At 36.3% G+C, this 18,261-nt stretch overlaps 1 protein-coding gene across 1 annotated transcript; it reads right to left on the reverse strand.

Annotated features, from left to right (window-relative positions):
• Nucleotides 1–1,384: 1,384 nt before the first annotated feature.
• On the reverse strand, nt 1,385–11,548 carry LOC126768017 (acetylcholine receptor subunit beta-like 1). Its single transcript, XM_050485867.1, has 8 exons — nt 11,435–11,548; nt 11,143–11,315; nt 6,500–6,636; nt 5,570–5,724; nt 3,935–4,379; nt 3,437–3,801; nt 3,136–3,370; nt 1,385–2,211 (listed from the first exon to the last, which is right to left on the reverse strand). The coding sequence occupies exons 2-8, from the start codon at nt 11,225–11,227 to the stop codon at nt 2,047–2,049; spliced, it is 1,587 nt and encodes a 528-aa protein (XP_050341824.1). The 5' UTR covers nt 11,228–11,315; nt 11,435–11,548; the 3' UTR covers nt 1,385–2,046.
• Nucleotides 11,549–18,261: the final 6,713 nt, after the last annotated feature.

Here is an 18,261-nt window from a genome sequence, read left to right on the forward strand (position 1 = left end):
TGGTCAAGCGTGTTCAGTTCTTGCGTCAATTTGAACTTTTAAGGATGTAGACCAAGATATTTTCGCAAAATTCGTTACAACGACATCTCTGTGATGCCCAATGCTTGAGAACGACTATTACGACGACCATAAATTGGAGCTAGCGCTATTAAAGTTAGCCCCGAATTTCGGTAGTAAATTTGAATGATTTCGACTCGTTGTTGGATCATACAAGGTGCCTTCCAACGTAAACCGGAATTTTTGAATCTAGCGTCTCTGGTAATGCCATATCGACTAGTGTGTTAGATTCTTCTATCTTTATCGATTATCCAGTGAGAATTTCATGACATTTCATTGATTGAACGTGAAGTTATTGCGTTTTAAGTCAGTATGTTTGTGTTATAGGTGCGAAAATTTGCTTCGAACAAAGAGCTAGCATTAAATTTTGTTTTAAAATTGGTAAGACTTTTACCGAAAGTTTCAATTGATGATTGCCTATCCCATAGAAGAGCGCACGAGTGGTTTGAACGTTTTCAAAGTGGTCGTGAGGACACGGGATCACAGCAAATTCCATAGAAACTGTGCGTGAATTCATCAAAAATCAGCGGAAATCATAATTTAAATTCATGGAAATGGAATTGAATATCTCCAAAACATCGATTTATTGCATTTTGACCGAACATTTTGGCTTACGAAAGGTGTGTGCGCGGTTTGTTCCGTACAAATTGACTGACGACCAAAAATTGCTCAGAACGAACGACGCTTGTGACCCATTATCTGACCAAAAATCACATTTTAACCATTAACCACTCCCCGTACATACCTGGCATGGCACCGTGCGACTTCTTCCTTTTCGGAAAAATGCATTTTCCCATGAAAGGAAAGCGTTATGCAGACGTAGAGGCCATTGAAATGTCAAAAGAGCGGTAAAAAATATGGCGTAGTTTGGCGTCCCTATCGGTCTACTTTTGTAGCGTCACTATAGAAAAACCCGTTAATTTGTATAGCGTTTAGCTGCCATACAAATTCATTGACCAAATCATTTTCTTGTAAAAGTTTTTATTTCACAAGATACATATATCCCCGCCAAGTTTGGCATAGACTATTTTCCAAGCCAACGATGTAATTAATAAACATATTGTTCAGATCGGACCACTATAGCATATAGCTGCCATACAAACGACCGGTCAAAGTCAAAATAAATATATTTTTATACCCCTAATGGGATAGGAAATTCGCCTATGAAGGGTATTATAGCATCGAATCAGCTGAAGTTGACATTTTTTTGTTTTGGTGTCTGAAGCTAAATTTTTTTTTAAATTGAATGAGTGCCAGTCTGATCTCAAATTTATTCTTTGAGGAACAAATGATTTTCTCTCTAATTAAACCACTTAAAATTAAACAATTTTTGCAATTTTGAAAGCAAAGTCATGTTTATGCCATCGTTTACTTATTCGCTTAATAATAAAAGGTTTTTAATCTCTAAGAACGAATTTCGTTTCGTAAACTGCTCGCGAAATTCACGCTACTGTTCAAGTTTATGAGCTGAAGCATTTTTCTTTATTATTTGTTACTAATTATTATTTTTATGTAATTTCACTAATATGCGCGGATTTTCTAGATATTTCAACTGTCGTAATTATTTCCAATTCGCTAGCCTTATTATAAGCATATAAATACATAAATACTTAAAACGCTTAACATAACAATTTTCTTATGAATCATTGCACTTACAATAAGTTTATGTTACTTATAAATTCTAATTAAAAACGCTTAAAATAATAGAATTCTTAACACCGAAGAATTGATTTGAAGACGATTTGTCGAACACATACTCCATGAGCGGTATGTGTGTGTGTGTGGGTATGTAATACAAGAATAATCGCTCAAAATTTATTGCCGTTATGTGCTGAAGTTTGTTGTTTTGTGCAAAATATCTCTTCACTAACAACGGATTAGTGATAAAACCCGCACCGAGTGTTTGTTTATTATCAATGAATTCCAAATTTTGCTTTTTACCGGAGTAGCAGCTGTAATGGCCACGCCACCATTGCAGAAATACTTGATTTATTTTCCACGATATATTTCGATGATGCGATCTTGGTCTACATACTCGAAGATATGTGGCGCATCCATTAGTATGCCAACTGTACCGGCAGTGGTCACTATGAAGAAGATGTAGAGTTGAAGACGATCGATAACCATGGCCACGTATTTCCAGTCTTCACGAGTCTGTAAGAAAGGTTAATATTTAAGATATCCAAAGACAAGAGAACGCCGTGTTACGAAACGAATCGCCTTTTACGAAACGAATTGTTAAACTTTCTTGGTGATTGTAAAGAAACATTTCGCTTCTTTTCCTGCGTCACTGTCCAATGAATTTTCATGTCAAATTCATTCACTAAACAATAGTGGGTCGGAACTGTTGTAATCTCCATTTCTTTCGTCCTAAGTATAAACTGTTCTATATACAAATGCTAAGATTGTACATAAATTGTAGTAGTTGTAGAAAAAATCCTTGCTAGTCGTTAGATTAGCTCCTAAGTGAGTCAAATGCGTAGACAGCCAGTCCGCAGACGTCTTTATAGTAATGCAGAAACAAAAACACTACATCATGAAAATTTGCTACTCGATAATCGATCGAAAATTAGTTATCTACAACATGAATACTTCAAAGCCTCTTTCTACAGCCCCAAAATAAGTCGATCTTATGTCTCAATATCTGAATTCAGTTCTCCGTTAAACTTAAAGGACAGAAGCTTAATCATCAGTCTTTAGACTTATTACGAATTATTCAACTCTGCACATATTGCTGATACGATACCTGCTACTGGGAAGAGGTGTGAAGAGAAGCCTCTTGCAAATACGTAATGGGTTAGTTCCCAGATTTATTTAGCGGTTGAGATTGGATAGACGCCAAACGGACTAAAAAGGTTATGGAACCAACAAAAAATAAGAAGAAACACCAGCTCAAAGATTTTTTAATTCAACGAGCTCGAAATCTTCGTGTATTCCTAAGACAACAAGTTGTGATTTAGGATTCAAATATAAGTTGGTCTCTCGCTATCACCTAACGTTTGAGTAGTGACTTGGATACCTTTGAACAATATTTTTTGGAGCAAGGTTATGCACGATATCAGTGCAGTTAAAACTTACTTGTATGTAGAGATCCTCATTTCGTAAATGTTCGGCGATGAACTCCACCGCTTCGGTGGCTTTACTGGCCTCCGGCGAAAGCAATATCGAATCAGATGACTCACTTTCACGACGACATTGATCGCCAATACCTAAATCGGCACCGCTATTTACTTTGCGATTGATTTTGCAATTGGGATGATGCAAGTCGGACAGCTCCATTACCTCCATTTTGGATTGTTTGCCGCCGATTGCGCTAAATACAAAGCAAAACGAAATGTAATTCAAACATGAAGGATAATAGAGAAAATATTAAACCCACCTGATGTGTTTGGGTAGTTCAGCTGGCGACCCGTATGAGGGATGTGGATGTGCTGGCATGCTCATGCCCGGCATTTCCATCATCCAACGTAACCGTGTCTTACGTGGACGCTTCATGAGCAGAAACGCGGGCAGATAATGCAGAAAGACCGTACGTATCCACATGGGCATGCGATGTGTACGCGGACCGCGAAAGTTCCAATTTATAATAATAACGGTAACCAGAATTGACACCGTATTCATAATGAAAGTGAACAACAGATATTTGGCAATTAGTGGCAGCACCAACGAAGTCGGCGGTAGAATCTTCGATACAAGCAATAGGAACACAACCAGTGACAGCAGAATGCTTATGCCCAATGTAACCTGCGGTATTCAGAAAACAAAAACAAATAAATGGTATACAGGTTAACAACAATATTTTTCAAAAATTCTACAACGTTCACATAGAAAAAGCTGAAAACCGTGTAAGACAAATTAAACAATGGTTGGATATTACCTTCTCGCCGGCCTCAGCAGGCAGATAAAACACCAGTACGCACAGGAATGAGATCAGCACAGTTGGCAATATCAAGTTCACTGTGTAGAACAGTGTCTTGCGACGTATAATTATATAAAATGTGATATCTGTCTCGGTTGGATGATTGCCATCGCCTTCGTAGACATTGAGATAGGCCGGCACTTCGATAATGTCCCAAGTACCGGATTTCCAATAATCCGACAGATCGACAAAGTTTTTATTGTTGTACAAGGCCAGTGACACCTGATCGCCATTAAAGGTCCACGAGCCGAATTTCATAATACACGTCTGCTGATCGAATGGAAAATAGGTGACATCGATGGTGCATGAACTCTGATAGATTGCCGGCGGTACCCAGAGCACTTCGCCCGTCGGATAAATGAGCACGTTGGATTTGTAGCGCACTTCGTAATTGCCGTCAGCACTTAAGTACGTGCGTTGTTGAATGTTGAGAGAAATGTATTGAGATTAGTAAACTGTTATGAGAGTTCTTTTTTTCATAAACAATAATGACTCTTTTTATAATAAGTGTAAAACCTGCTCATATAGCAAAACTATAATTATGCATTTTTGTTATAAATTTAAATATTTAACCTTGTCTTCTAAACGAGTTGCAAAAGAACACTTCTATTAATACCAAAAGGTTTTCTAATCAATAACCGAATGCAGTTATATGTATATAAATTCTGCTATGCATTATGTTTTTATTAATTGGAAGTAATTTATGATAGCAAAAGAGCACTCGCTTAATTAGAAAAGTGTACGAAAAGCAACATACGCACTCTGTTATATATTTTTTATAAGTCAGATTGCAAAAGAACACTCGCTTAAATAGCAAAACGTGCGAAAAGCAACATACGCGCTCCCTTAAATATTTTTGCTAAGTCGAAATGCGAAAGAACACTCGCTTAAATAGCAGAACGTAGGAAAAGCAACATACGCGCTCCCTTAAATAGTTTTGCTTAGTCGAAATGCAAAAGAACACTCGCTTAAATAGCAAAACATACGAAAAGCAACATACGCGCTCCCTTAAATTTTTTTTTACTCGAAATACAAAAGAATCCTCGCTTAAATAGCAAAACATACGAAAAACAACAAACGCGCTCCCTTAAATATATTTCTTTAGTCGAAATGGAAAAGAACACTCGCTTAAGTAGCAAAACATAAGAAAATTCATAAATTAATCGAGTTCTCTAGCTATGATATGCATATTTTATGCATCTAAGTTATTGTCCTTTTATGCGAGTTCTGCGAGTTTAATTTAAAAATAAGCGACTTGAATCTATTCAGCTTTTAAAAAAAGTTAAATTAGATATTTCATAAACCAGCGCAACCGGAGTCTCTTAAAATACTAATTAAAAAATATTAATTTCAAATAACATTGTGCATACTATTGACAATTATGTGCTCAATGCTATGTTACAAATCAACTTCGCGTAAATTTTATTCAAGTTGCTTGTTTTTTTGTCACTCGCTTACTAAAAACAAGCACTTCATATATGCATTGGATTTTATATTTTTAAGTATATTATATGAGACTAAAAATACAGGATATTAATGTACTTTTCATTGATTAATTATTTACTAAAAATATTGCTAGCATTTGCTACTCACTTATTGAACAATACAATATCCGGTTTCCAAACCTTATCGGGCGGCAAACGCAGCACACCAATACCACCGTAATCGGCCTCATCCCATTGCAATTGATAATCGTACCAAACCAAACGTAACCAAACGTTTGATTTCATAATTTGATTTTTCTCATTCTGAGGTTTTCGATAGTCATATACAAATGTGGATATGTATGTATATAGATATACATATATTTGTTTTAGAATTTCGATATCGCATAAGCGTTTGAATTCGGTTATACAGACATGTGTGCATAACAGTTTCAGTTACAAATTTCGTACATAAACGATGAAGGGGAGGAGTTCATTATCAATAGAGTGAAATTTCATGTAGGACATTTTATGTTATAACAAAATTACAAAAACAAAAAATTTATTAAAATGATTGAAATATGAAAGTATTATGTATGTTTTTATGGAGTATAGCTGGTAAATAAATATGAAAATACTTATATGAACTATTTACATTTCGCAAAATTATTAAATATTTATATACAAATATTTAGTTTATACATGAGTGTGTTCGTGGTTTTTGCTGTAAACTGTATTTACACACAATTCAACGAAAAAATGATGATTACAAAACAAATTCCATGAATAATGAGCAATCATATGACTTAACAACTGAGTTATACAATATACGCTGAGTGATTTCAAAACAATTATTAGCAAAGTAGTTATGTATGTATATGTTACGTAGTGTACCGTACGGTATGTGCAAGTATTTCGGTTTCGGTACTGGTGTGAAACCATTACGGGTCCAGTAAGTCGCCGTACAAACGGAAGTAATAGGTGTACGTAGAGTTAGAGCAGTAGAAGGTGGAGTAATAGTTGTAGTGATAGTATTGGTTATAACAGTACTAGTAGCAGTACTAACTAGTAGTAGTAGGTAGTAGTAATGCACACTTACGACATTGATTAGCTGTACGAACGCCAAACCAAATCTTACTCCAACTTTTTGTGTCATATTCTGAACGGGTCGTATAAGTTTGTTATACCCACGAAAGAGATCACGTACCAAGCGTTCTTCATCTTCGGATGCACTTACTAAGAGACACGAGTAAATAATAGTTTTTTTTTTGCTTTTTATATATAAACAAAATGTATGATGCAAAGAAAAAGAGTATTTGGTTAAAAGTCAAATGCACAATGCCACAGTTAGATAGACAGTTAAAACAAATACATATGTATGTATGCATGTACGAGAGTATGTAGAGATAGAGCGAAAGATAGAGTTTGTGATAGTAAAGTTTGTATGGGGTTATGCAATGAATAGTATATGAAAAGTCAATAGCTGGATATAAATGGTGGGTGGGTATGTAAATAGATGCTGCAAATATTAGTAAAAATATATATATATGTATATGTTTGTATATGAGTGTATATGGGCAAAAAATTAGAGATAGATAGATGAGAGTAGTTGAAAATGTGACGCTTCGCATGCAAAAAATAAACAAGACGACGAGCTATTTGCACTATCCGCTTGGAACTAACTTAGAACTTTTACTGACCGAAAGTATTTGAGGGTGCTGGTGATGGAGTGTTTGGTAGTGAGTCTAAACTTAGTGTAGCTTTCGATGTAGTAAATGTGGTAAACTGTAGATTTTGAGGTTTGATATAACTATTTGAAAACATTGCTAACTTCGTTTCGTTAGTATTTGGTGAATAGAACAAGCAAGTTGCATAAATGCAATAGTTTGATATAATCATCAAAATTTAAAGATATACTCCTATACTCTTTTGTTTAGAAATTAATTGATGACTTATTTTTATGCTCTCGCATATATTTTTGGAGAGAAGAGCAGCGCTCAAACTTAGCGAGCTAGAAAGCGGCTTTTCGAAAATCGTCTAAACTTAGTTGAAAAACCGTTAAACGTTTTCCAAAAGCAAGAGTGGCCTAACTGTCGCAAGCATCGAAAAATTTATATAAAGAAAAACGTTATGGAGACGATGAAATCAACATGCCGTTATCTTAAAGGATTACATGGGTTTTCGGATTTCAAAAAACCTATTAATCGATTTATTGTCTTATTAAATTTTGCCACACCTCTACAATATTGTTCTGAATATTCAAGTTGATCTGAATAATAGTTTCGGAGATACAGCCTTGAGAACTTGTGCGCTCGAAGCTAGTTAGGCTTAAGTGCGCCATCTTTAAACCGGCTTTTCTGGAAACTGCGGGTTTTTGAAGTCGGTTGGCAAGATTTATCGAGAACTACTCAACCGATCTTCATGAAATTTTACACAGGTCTTTGAAATAAAATTCCTAAAGACTTGGACGTAAGATTTTTTTCGATTACAACTATTTGTAAAAATGTCTGCGAAAAATCATTTCAGTTTCAGTTTCTTTCCTTCTTCCAAGTTCTAAGTTAAGGTGTTAACTAAAAGGTTTTATTTCACATTGGATGATCTTATAAGGAATTATCTTGCCAACGCGGGCGCATGTTTTTTCCGATGGGCCGAGTTTAAAAAATGTTTTCCAAAAAATTCAGAATTTCTTTGTTATTGGTGTATGTTTGTAACGATAAAAAATTCTAAGAAAATATCTAATTTTTATTTGAGAAAAAAATTGTGAAGAAAGCCTGTTTTTTAACCGAGGAAATCCATGTAAATAGCTCGGCTTTTGATGACTATATATCGACTTGTTGATGGCGCTGCTTGATGTAAAATTTCCGATTTCTCAGTTTGTTTTACACAACTCCAATGCTTGCTATTAACTATAACAAACTGATAAAACATGCTTGAGCGCCCTAAAATATGCAACGTTTCTCACAGTTAAACTTAACAACTTTATATGGCGGGGAATTTTTTCTTTAAAACACTATGCATTTTTACTTAGGTAACTCAATTATGTACCGTGATGATTTGATGACTTGAGGTGTGGGCATGTGTATGTGTGTGTGCATATCGTTGTACTGTAAGCACATGCATGCAACAGATTAAGTCACTGCAATGTTTACGAAACTTTTGTATACAAAAGACTCAGTATATAACGAACCAATAACAGTTTAGCTAAGACTATGCTATGTCTTGAATGCATTTTGTTTTTATCTTTTTTCCATTTTTTCAATTTTTTTGTCTTTTTTTCAATTTTCTGTTTTTAATTTTTTCGTTTTCTTTTTAGTTTTTTAGTTTTTTTTTCATTTTTTGGTTTTTGTTTTTCTTTAAACTGATGTGCATGCATGAGGCGCTTTTGAGAGAACTCGATCACAACAAGCAGGAAAATATACGAAAGGTGGAGCCAAAAGAAAATTTAGCAAATAAAATATAAATAAAAAAGACGCATTGGAAACGAGAAAGAGAGAAAGTTTGAACAAACAAAATACATAGTCCAGTTGTAGAGTGGAAACATAAAGTGATGGTGAGCGAAAAATAGCTTGGAAATATGGAGAGTGTAAACAAAAGTTGTTGATTGGAGAGAAGTTGTAGGGGTGTATTTTCTAGAGAGACGTTTGTTTGATGCTCGCGTTTGCTGCGTTAAACTGCAACAATGTTTTGATCCTGCGAGGATTCATTGTTTAAAGGGTGCGTTATAATTTCAGTTTTTGAGAGAGAGAGAGAGAAAGAGAGTTAGAGAGAGAGTTCAGGGAGTAGAAAGTGGTACACAATTACAAAAACAAAAAAAAAAGTGTTATCTATGTATGTATATAGCAAATGGAAAATCAAATTTAATTTCAAGGTATGTAGCTAGAGTTTGCGAAACGGGCTAAGTGAATCCATAACGGGACTAATTGAAGTTTGAAGGTGCTGCTAAGTGGTTTGTCGTTGTTATGTAGGTTTTTTGGCTGCTTTCGGTGAGAGTTATTTAATATTATGCCATGTTTTACGCTTGTTTTTTTTTCAATTTTTTTTTTTTTTTTTTTTTTGGAAATGCGTGTGTGTAGTTTTGTGCTCTTTCAAGTTTTCACATTTAACGCTTCATTTTCGCAACCTTAGGTTCACATAACTTTTTTTTGTGTATTTTCGCTTTACTTTTTTGGTTCTGAAAATGCTCGGTTCAGAAGGAGTATGAATTAAGATTCGGCAGTTAATACAGAAATCTCGTTATATATATGTTTTTTTTTTCGATTTACAATGCTATTTTCTATATTTTTTACGTATTTTATGTTTCTTTGTGCACCAGCTGTTAGATGCTGGCAAATATTAAATGTTTTAAGTAATAACTGCAGCGTGTGGGAGGCTGTAGAGGGAAAGAAACAGTTACTGTTTAAGCATTTGTTTACATGGTTTCAATAGTTTACAAAGCATACGATGATTGTTGGTAAGCATATACGTAGTTATGTATGTAACTTAGCTGAATTGCGTGTTTCCGAACCTTGAGGAGTTTAGCTTTTTTTTAATTTTTTTTCTTACATAGTCCTATCATCACCGCTTTCGAGGCTTAATTTTAAACTAAAATTTAACTGCCGCGTCTTTGCTGGCCAACATGACTGAACAAGTGTTGGCGAACACACCCAGAAAGTCGGTTAATTTGATTAATTAATTAAATAATTTGATTTTCGCTTGCGTTGTTTAAAAGAAATATGAGACTTACATATGTACATACATGTATGATATAGATATACTGGTATTTCGTAATACTTACACTAGTTGCAAGTAGTGTAGTAACAGTTATGGCAAATTTAGGCGGTATTTTAAGCACATAATTTTTCAAAAACGAAATAAAATTTTACTTCCAAAAGGTTTGCGCTACTAAAAATGCTAGTAAAATGCACGCAAATTTTTTTACAGCAAGAAATTTAATTAATTTAATTACTTTTTCATATAAATTTTAATTTAATTACTTTCTCTTATATACATATTTAATTTTTTTATATATTAAATTATTTTTTTTTAATTATTACTTAATTTTTTATTAAATTTCTTTATTATGTTAATTTTTAAACGCAAATTTATTACAACTATGCATGAATTTATGTACATATAAGCGTAGGATGCTGACTGATTTGTAAGCAATTGGTAAGCAAATCAAAAGTGAATGCAAATGAAAAGTCGCTGCGTACAAGTGATGGCAATGGAGTTGGACGGGGGGTAGAAACAAGGCGAACGCGCTCTGTTTTCCGCATCGCACATTTGAGTATACTCAAACGAAATTTGGCAGGCGCTGAGCGGCGTGTGTTTCTCTAGTGGATTCTAACTTAGTAACTTTCAACGGGGAATATCAATGTAAACTTTGGCAAATTTTAAAATATCACTTCCTTTGTGAAGAATTTTAAGTATTTGTCAAAGCTTTTGTTTGCATAAAATCAGAAAAAAATCAAATCATTCGCTCCATACTGTTACATAAAGCTAAAAAAATATATAGTAGGTTTTAATAGGCAGCTTTGGTAATTGTATATACGTATATATGTATATATAGGTATATATTATATAGTATATAGTAGTACAATACATACACTCTTTCTTAACGTACGTTGCTAAAGCATTATTACAGTACAACATAACAATATGAGTAATGGAGTTATACTCATACTGCATTTAAATAAATAAATAATTATTATACACATATATGTATGTATGTATGTATACAGAAAATACACTTTTCAAACTTGCCTCTTTGCAGCTGTGTGCAAACCAGCAGCAGCACCAGCAGTCCCAGGCAGCTACCCAGCCAATTGCTATAACTTTTCCGATTCATAGTTAACCAAGCTGCAGCTGCTATAGATCCACCGTTTGAAGCGTTTTCACCAGCAGCAACCGCCTTGCCCTTTAATTCGTTTAATTTGCTATTTGATAAAAACGCTTTTTGTGATTAGAAAGCACTTTTCGCATTAAAATGCGCAGCAAATCGCCGCAAGTAACAGTAATTTCTTATAGCACCGTTTTTGCGAAAGTTTTTCTTTACCTTTTCACTAATTTTTCTATGATTTTACATGTTAAAAATTGAGATGAAAATTTCTGCTTTCACAAATGGGTGCGGATTCGCTGATTCTGCATCTGCTGGATAAAATCAATTTGAAGAATCCTTTGCTAAACGACAGCGCACGACATTCCATTGGAATTTGGTCTCCAGTAGTTGCGAGAACTCGCGCATGCGCTCTGCTGTTGCGCGCTCACGCTCTACACTTTGTGTTGTCACATTTGTTTTCTGTTTTTATTTGCACTTTCATCACAACATCACCATCAGCTGTTTGCGGAAAGTTGTTTACAAGCCATATGAAGGTTATACAAATAGACGTTTGTATGTATGGTGGTCACGTGTTGCAAGTGTTGCGAGTCGGTGCTATGTCTACATTATTGTGTTAATGAGTAGGGTGGATGTTGGCAAGTGTACAATTTACAAGGAAATGTTTTTTTTCTTATTTTCTATGTATCAACTCACATATTCTAGAGAAATAAAATAATAAGTAATATTTTTATAATTTAGAAATTGTATTGTAGCCCTAACTGCTTAGTGAACACTGTTCATCTTGTGATGTTATCCAAGAATAAAACCATTTTTCTATGTCGCCTTGTGTATGGAACTGCTTTTGAGACAGACCTTGTGCCATCGAACGGAACAAATAATAATCGCGCGGTGCATCTACCTTGGGAATATAGCGGATGGGATAGAACTACTTATTTAAGCATTTCCCGGTGGGTTTTAATGGGTTCGGAAACGTGAGAACAAACGTTGTCATCCAGTAGAATCACTTCTTCGTTGCTCTCCTTTGATAGAGGTCGTAAGAAACTCTAGTTCTTAGTTTCTGAATCATTCCTAGCGCATGTAGGCGCTTTGAAATGACATGACGGGTGATTCCCACAGCTGAATCATTCTGGCGTTTGACACGGATCTTCTAAAGCAATGTCTCCAATTCACCACCTTCGAAAGAATTCGGTCCTCATTCATGCAGATGGTCGTTAATATCGAAATCGGCGATTTTGAATCGACGAAACCAATCAAGGCACGTTGTTTCATTTGGGGCAGCACTTATGTAAATTTTTGGAGTTCCCGATGTGCTTCAGTCACCGAAATCTTTGGCTGAAAGAAGAAAATCAATACCTCCCGCAAGTGACGATTATTTGGCAAATGGTCGGATATATTCGCACAACCAAAAGTTTATGACAAATAAAGAAAGTCACTAATGTGAAAACGGAGTTTTTTTTCCAAATTTCTAGGTCAAGTTTATCACGATTTCGATATATCATAATCGATCACCACTAACTGCTGTAGTTCCCTACTGACAAACAAGGGTAACTTATTATATCTGCGCATTTTATAGTAATTACCTTGAGTTCCAAGAACAAATACATGTCTTTGGTGTCAGATTCGAAGCACATAACGGTTGTCAAAGCGATTCGGAATGCTTACTGTTGTTGTATTTTTATATTCTGAACAGCATGTATTAAATTTGCCATGAAGTTTGTAAGTCTAGTATGTAGAAAACGTCGAATACCCTACAAAATATTTATGCAAATCACCAGCGAGACGAGCTGAGTCGATTTAGCCATGTCCATCTGACCATGCGTCTGTCTGTATATATGCGAACTGGACCATCAAGAAAAAGATCATTTGAGAAATCGATCTTAAATTTTGCACACGTTCTTTTTTCCTCCAGAAGATGCTCATTTGTCGAAACCGCCGAGATCTCAAACGATATCCTTATGACTTCATGTATATTATTCTATTAGATGAAGATTCGGATTCCTCAGGTTCAAATTGAGACTCCTCACTGTAAGACTAAAACCATTGAAGACTTCAATGCTTTCTTACAACTATTTGTCTGTATTCACACATGTAAATGGGACACACATAAAGATGAAAACCAAAGCAAAAGGCCGCGACGGCTTATCACACTATTTATGAGATTTTCCTTAAGCCAAAGGTGTCTTTCCAATATGCTTTGCTGCAAATGCAAATAATTATTAATTATGTTAATTCGAAGTTGTTAAGTGAAACGCGAAACCTCACACAACAAAGCCAAGCTACCAATTTATGAGACTGAACGAATTTTATGGGCTCTTTTAGGTTCGCGTCGAAGTTAAATTGAATTTTCTGGCTTCTTTCATATAAGCGAAAGTTTTTTTTTCATTTCTAATTAGATTACACATATTTTTTAACTAGACTGTTGAGAGCAGCATACACACACGCACATATCTAGAAATGTAACTGTAGACATATTTTTTCTAGCCACCAAAATGGATTAAGCGACTGCGGCCAAATGTAATGGAAATCAACTGGTCCGCTAATAAAACAAACGAAACGAATTCATAATTAATCCAAAGCGAGAAAAGGTTTAAGAGCTTACGGCTCATATTTTCATTTTCTTAGTGGAATTCAATTGAACAAATTAGTTCAGGCGATGCCTAGTTCCACCGCCGAAGAAGAGTAGCACCGCAAATTAGTCAGACTATTAACATTTTAACTAATTTCCTAAAGCACACACATGTGCATACATATAAGACAGCGCATATGCACCTGTGACTACTATGCACACATACACACACACACACGCGGGACCATTTTGCGGCAGCGTTGTGAACCGCAGACCTGACGCTTAGCAACACCGGTCGCTGTCCTTTGATCTGTGCTCCATTTAATTGCTCACTTAAGGTAACGGTTTCTTCACTTAAAGAAATAAGAGCTATCGGCGCGCTAGACAACCAAACGGTAAACTAATGGTACAACTTAGTACCGAATTAATTTAATGCTAAAAAGGCTGCTCGCGCAATCACAGCAAAGGCTGCCGCATTCGCTGCTAACTCGGACCATAAATTAATAGACCATTCTTCACCTGCCCAATATCTAAAGCTTGAACACACATCTGTTAGCTACACATGCGGCCTTACTTCGTTTTGTATATGCACGAGTATGCGGCGGTGGAGAGAAATTGTCATCATTAACCGGCCATAAGTTGACAAATTTCGGAAACCATTTCCAATGTTTATCTAATCAGCGGTGGAAATGCTTAAAGTAGTCTTGTTAGTGCAGTCAATTTGTCAACAAATGTTGCACATGTCAAACGTAAATTTATGTTAATTCAATGGTGCTACGCTGAGATAGGCTTGGATTGGTAAGAGTACAGAGCCGAAGCTTACAGTGCACACACATACAAACCTGCAAAGTTTCTTCTTCTCCTTATTTACATGCGTAGACAACGCTTACGCGGTTAAAGACAAGTTAACAAACAGCGCGCCAGTCGTTTCTGCTTTTCGCCATTTGGCGCCAATTCGAGATACCAAGTGCAGCCAAGGTCTTCTCCTTCTGATCTCTTCAACTTTGTGGAGGTCAATATTTTCCTTCGCTTCTACCTACGGGTTTTCAAGAAATTCAACCTCTCAGTACTGCTTCTAAATTCCTTAAAAGTGTGAGGAACTTTGAGTTTTGTAAGATCCTTTTTTAGTTGTACGGTTAGCTACTTCAACTGTTCTCCACAAGCTAAATTGTGCAATATTGGAGCAACTTTAAGGTGCTTGGCTTTCTACAGGATTTGTCCGGAAAGTAATAGGACTGAGTCGATTTAAACAAATTTATTGAAGCAATCGTTACAATTCTTTAAAAACTTTCTAAATAGGCTCCTTCTGCGTCGATGCAGCACTGCCAGTGTGACTTCCAAGCATTGAAGGCGTCACGGAAGGCAATCTCTAGTATAGCCTTAAGAGCCGAGTTGCATGCTACTTGGATCCCCTCTGTCGTCGTGTGCCACTCGGAAGATTGCCTATTTGTCTCAGAATCATACTCAAAGATTCATGACTCGTCACCTGTGACTCGCGGCAATTTCTGGTCATCAGTGAGCACTTTTGGGACCATCTTCGCGCACACCTTCCGCATGTTCAAGTGCTCCGTCACAATGTCATGAACCACAGATTTTGAATACTTAGTCGACGGTCTGAGTTCAAAACTTTGCGCACACGAGTCACATTGTCGGTGTTTGTCGAAATTGAAGCTATTCCAGCACGGTCTTCATCAGCGACCTTTTCCCGGCCCTCCAAAAAGGCCTGTTGCCACCGAAGTACACTACTTCTTGCTAAAGCAACATTTGGATATGTCTGCTTGATCATATCAAACGTCTCTGTCGCAGATTTACCGAGTTTCACACAGAATTTAATCACGTACCTTTGCTCTAACGAACGCTGCATTTTCGGCTTGCACGACGCACAGAAACCCGTCGCGCGAAAATGTTTGTCTTGACTCTCCAGGTGCCCGGAGATAGCTTACCAGCCACTCGTTCGCTATTTAGGAACGCCCTCAACCGAATCCAGTGGGTGCGCGCACGCTTCGAAGTACAGTCGCGGAGGAAGAAAATCAATCCTATTACTTTCCGGACAAATTCTATATATTGATTGGTGAAAAATGATTTTGCGCCGATTGATGTGTGGACCCGCGTTGTCTGCTTTTACTTTTTATCGGTTTCGTCGACGAATATTTGCTAGACGGATCAGCCTCCCAGCCCATATCTACCACTATATCATAACTTATTGGTTCGGATCTGTATAATGTCCCAAGATGCCTAAATATCAAAGCTTGTGAGATTTTTATATTCAGTCAAGCTTTTCATTGGATAAAAGGTTGTTTCTCCATATTAACGTTCCCAAAACAGTCCTGCAACTGCTATTTGGGCTTGTAAAGAAGACCGCGTTAAGCTAGGCTTCAGTAGACATGCGAGTAAGTGCTTATTTCTATTAAAGACATATACCTCTGCCACATGCATGCACATGTGCCGTTACATACAAACAAGTAGGCAACATGTGGGTGCATGCCTGGTTCGTAGCCGGCGTTGTGTACTTAGAATTGCACATGAAAAAGGAGTTGCAGTTAATTTCGTTGAATGCTTTGGGCATTTCGCGAACTCATTTCTAGCTCAATCAAATCAAATAATTTATTTTGTGGAAATTACCTGGCAGCGGGGTCAAGCGCACACACAGATGCATACTCACCGCCACAACTGGACGCTTATGCATGTTGCTGCTTTGAGCGAGCTTAAGTATTCCGTGATAAATATCTATGAGTTAACCGCTGCTCAGTAGGTACACACATATGTTGGTAGCGTAGGATACCCGGTACCGTTGTATGTACAACTACTTGGCTGTATTACTAGAGGCCTTTTTATTTACATGGCTTCAAATTACTTCATTACGTTTGCAAATGGCAAATTTCGTCTATGATATACGAGCTTTGAAAGCTCTTTGGCAGGCGTTAATATTTTATAATAAATAATTTGGAAGTTTTTTATCGAATTGAGTTTCATATAGAATTTAATACCGGTTATAATTGTGGTAGCAATATTTCTTTCATTTTATTAGCCAGTTAGAGAAGCATGAGAACTTTTTCCCTTCAGTTTAGTAAAATCGAACTCACATTCAAAACTGTTACCGGTACAAGCGCATAAAAGAAATATTATTGTTCACAGCTTTTTATTGACTGACAAGCATTTCCTGCTTTGTGGCCTGCTTTATGTTCGGAATAGAATACTATGATATGCCCTACTAGTGGCACTAAGTTAGAAGCCATGTATTATCTATCAATAATCGTATTGTCCACAGCCAATACACAGCAGGTTAACGAGTCAACGGGAGAAACGAAAATAAAGTTCTCACGCACTTCTAGCTGTCGCTGGATTAATGTCATATTTTTCCAAATTTGTTTGTAGTCTATTTTTTGTAATTTTTTGTATATTTTCATTTAGTTTTTCATATATTTTTTTTAACTTTTTTCGAATTTTTTTATTGCTGGTATATTATTATTATTTTTTCTTAATATTTTCTAACACATCTTTTATTGCTTTACACAACTCCATAACGTTAACTCTTTCAATTTCCATTATTTCGTATCTTGTCTATGTTGTGGCAGCATTATGTACCTGCCACTTCCGATCTGACGCTGCTCAGTGTCATTCAACGCCATTGTTGCACCTTGTTTCGCCATTCTTTTCGAGCGATTACTGACATTTCTCAGATACTTACTTTGAATATGTCTGTAACGAGCTATGAATGCGCTTTGTTACAATTTTTCAACAAATTCCAGTACTCGGCTATTGTTTTGCATTCTTCTAAGCGCAGCAGAAAAGCCCTTTTTGAGACGCATAATCATATTTAGCGGGTATACCGAGCGAGCTCTTCAAATGCCTTGTGGCGAGGGAAAACAAAGCCTCGGTACAAATAAGCAAACAACAACAATATAAATATGTATGTATGTGTGTCTATACAAATGTACATTCAAATGCCAACTGACAAATTGTCCCACAGTACCGCGCTCGCTGCTGGCTGCTGACTCTTTCCATTCATTCATGCATCCCAAGCGTCTGCTTGGTTACCTGCCAGCCAGCCAGCCAACCAGCCATCCAGCAGGCCTGTTGGCCTATCTGATGCAAATGCACTTGTTTTATCTGATTTCAGTGGCAATGCTGCGCTCTCAGCAAGCAAACCCATGGCAATATAAATATTCGAATATTAATGTAAGGAGTTTCAAAACACTACACACAAACAAAAACAAAACAAGTGTTGTCATTCATGCCACAACGCTAGCAACAAGACATTTTCGGTAATTGTGACATAATCACAGTCATAAAATCTTTCCAATTCACTTTTGATGAATTGGTAGCAGCTATGGCCATAAGCATTTACATTTATATTTACTCACGCGCTTATGAATATTGCTCAACTCCCTACCATCAAATGTGTGTATGTATGTGTGTGTACTCGAGCAATATTTTGTGACTTTTCAAAAAAATTTCCAATTTATTATTATCAATT

This window comes from Bactrocera neohumeralis, chromosome 2 (genome assembly GCF_024586455.1).
Source record: "Bactrocera neohumeralis isolate Rockhampton chromosome 2, APGP_CSIRO_Bneo_wtdbg2-racon-allhic-juicebox.fasta_v2, whole genome shotgun sequence".
NCBI lineage: Eukaryota > Metazoa > Arthropoda > Insecta > Diptera > Tephritidae > Bactrocera > Bactrocera neohumeralis.

Coding starts and splice junctions, on each gene's coding strand:
- LOC126768017 (XM_050485867.1), bottom strand. CDS start 11,227: ATGAATCGGAAAAGTTATAGCAATTGGCTGGGTAGCTGCCTGGGACTG. Junction 5,725..6,499: donor TCGTACAGCTAATCAATGTC/GTAAGTGTGCAT, acceptor CGAAAACCTCAG/AATGAGAAAAATCAAATTAT. Junction 2,212..3,135: donor ATGAGGATCTCTACATACAA/GTAAGTTTTAAC, acceptor CCTTTCTTACAG/ACTCGTGAAGACTGGAAATA.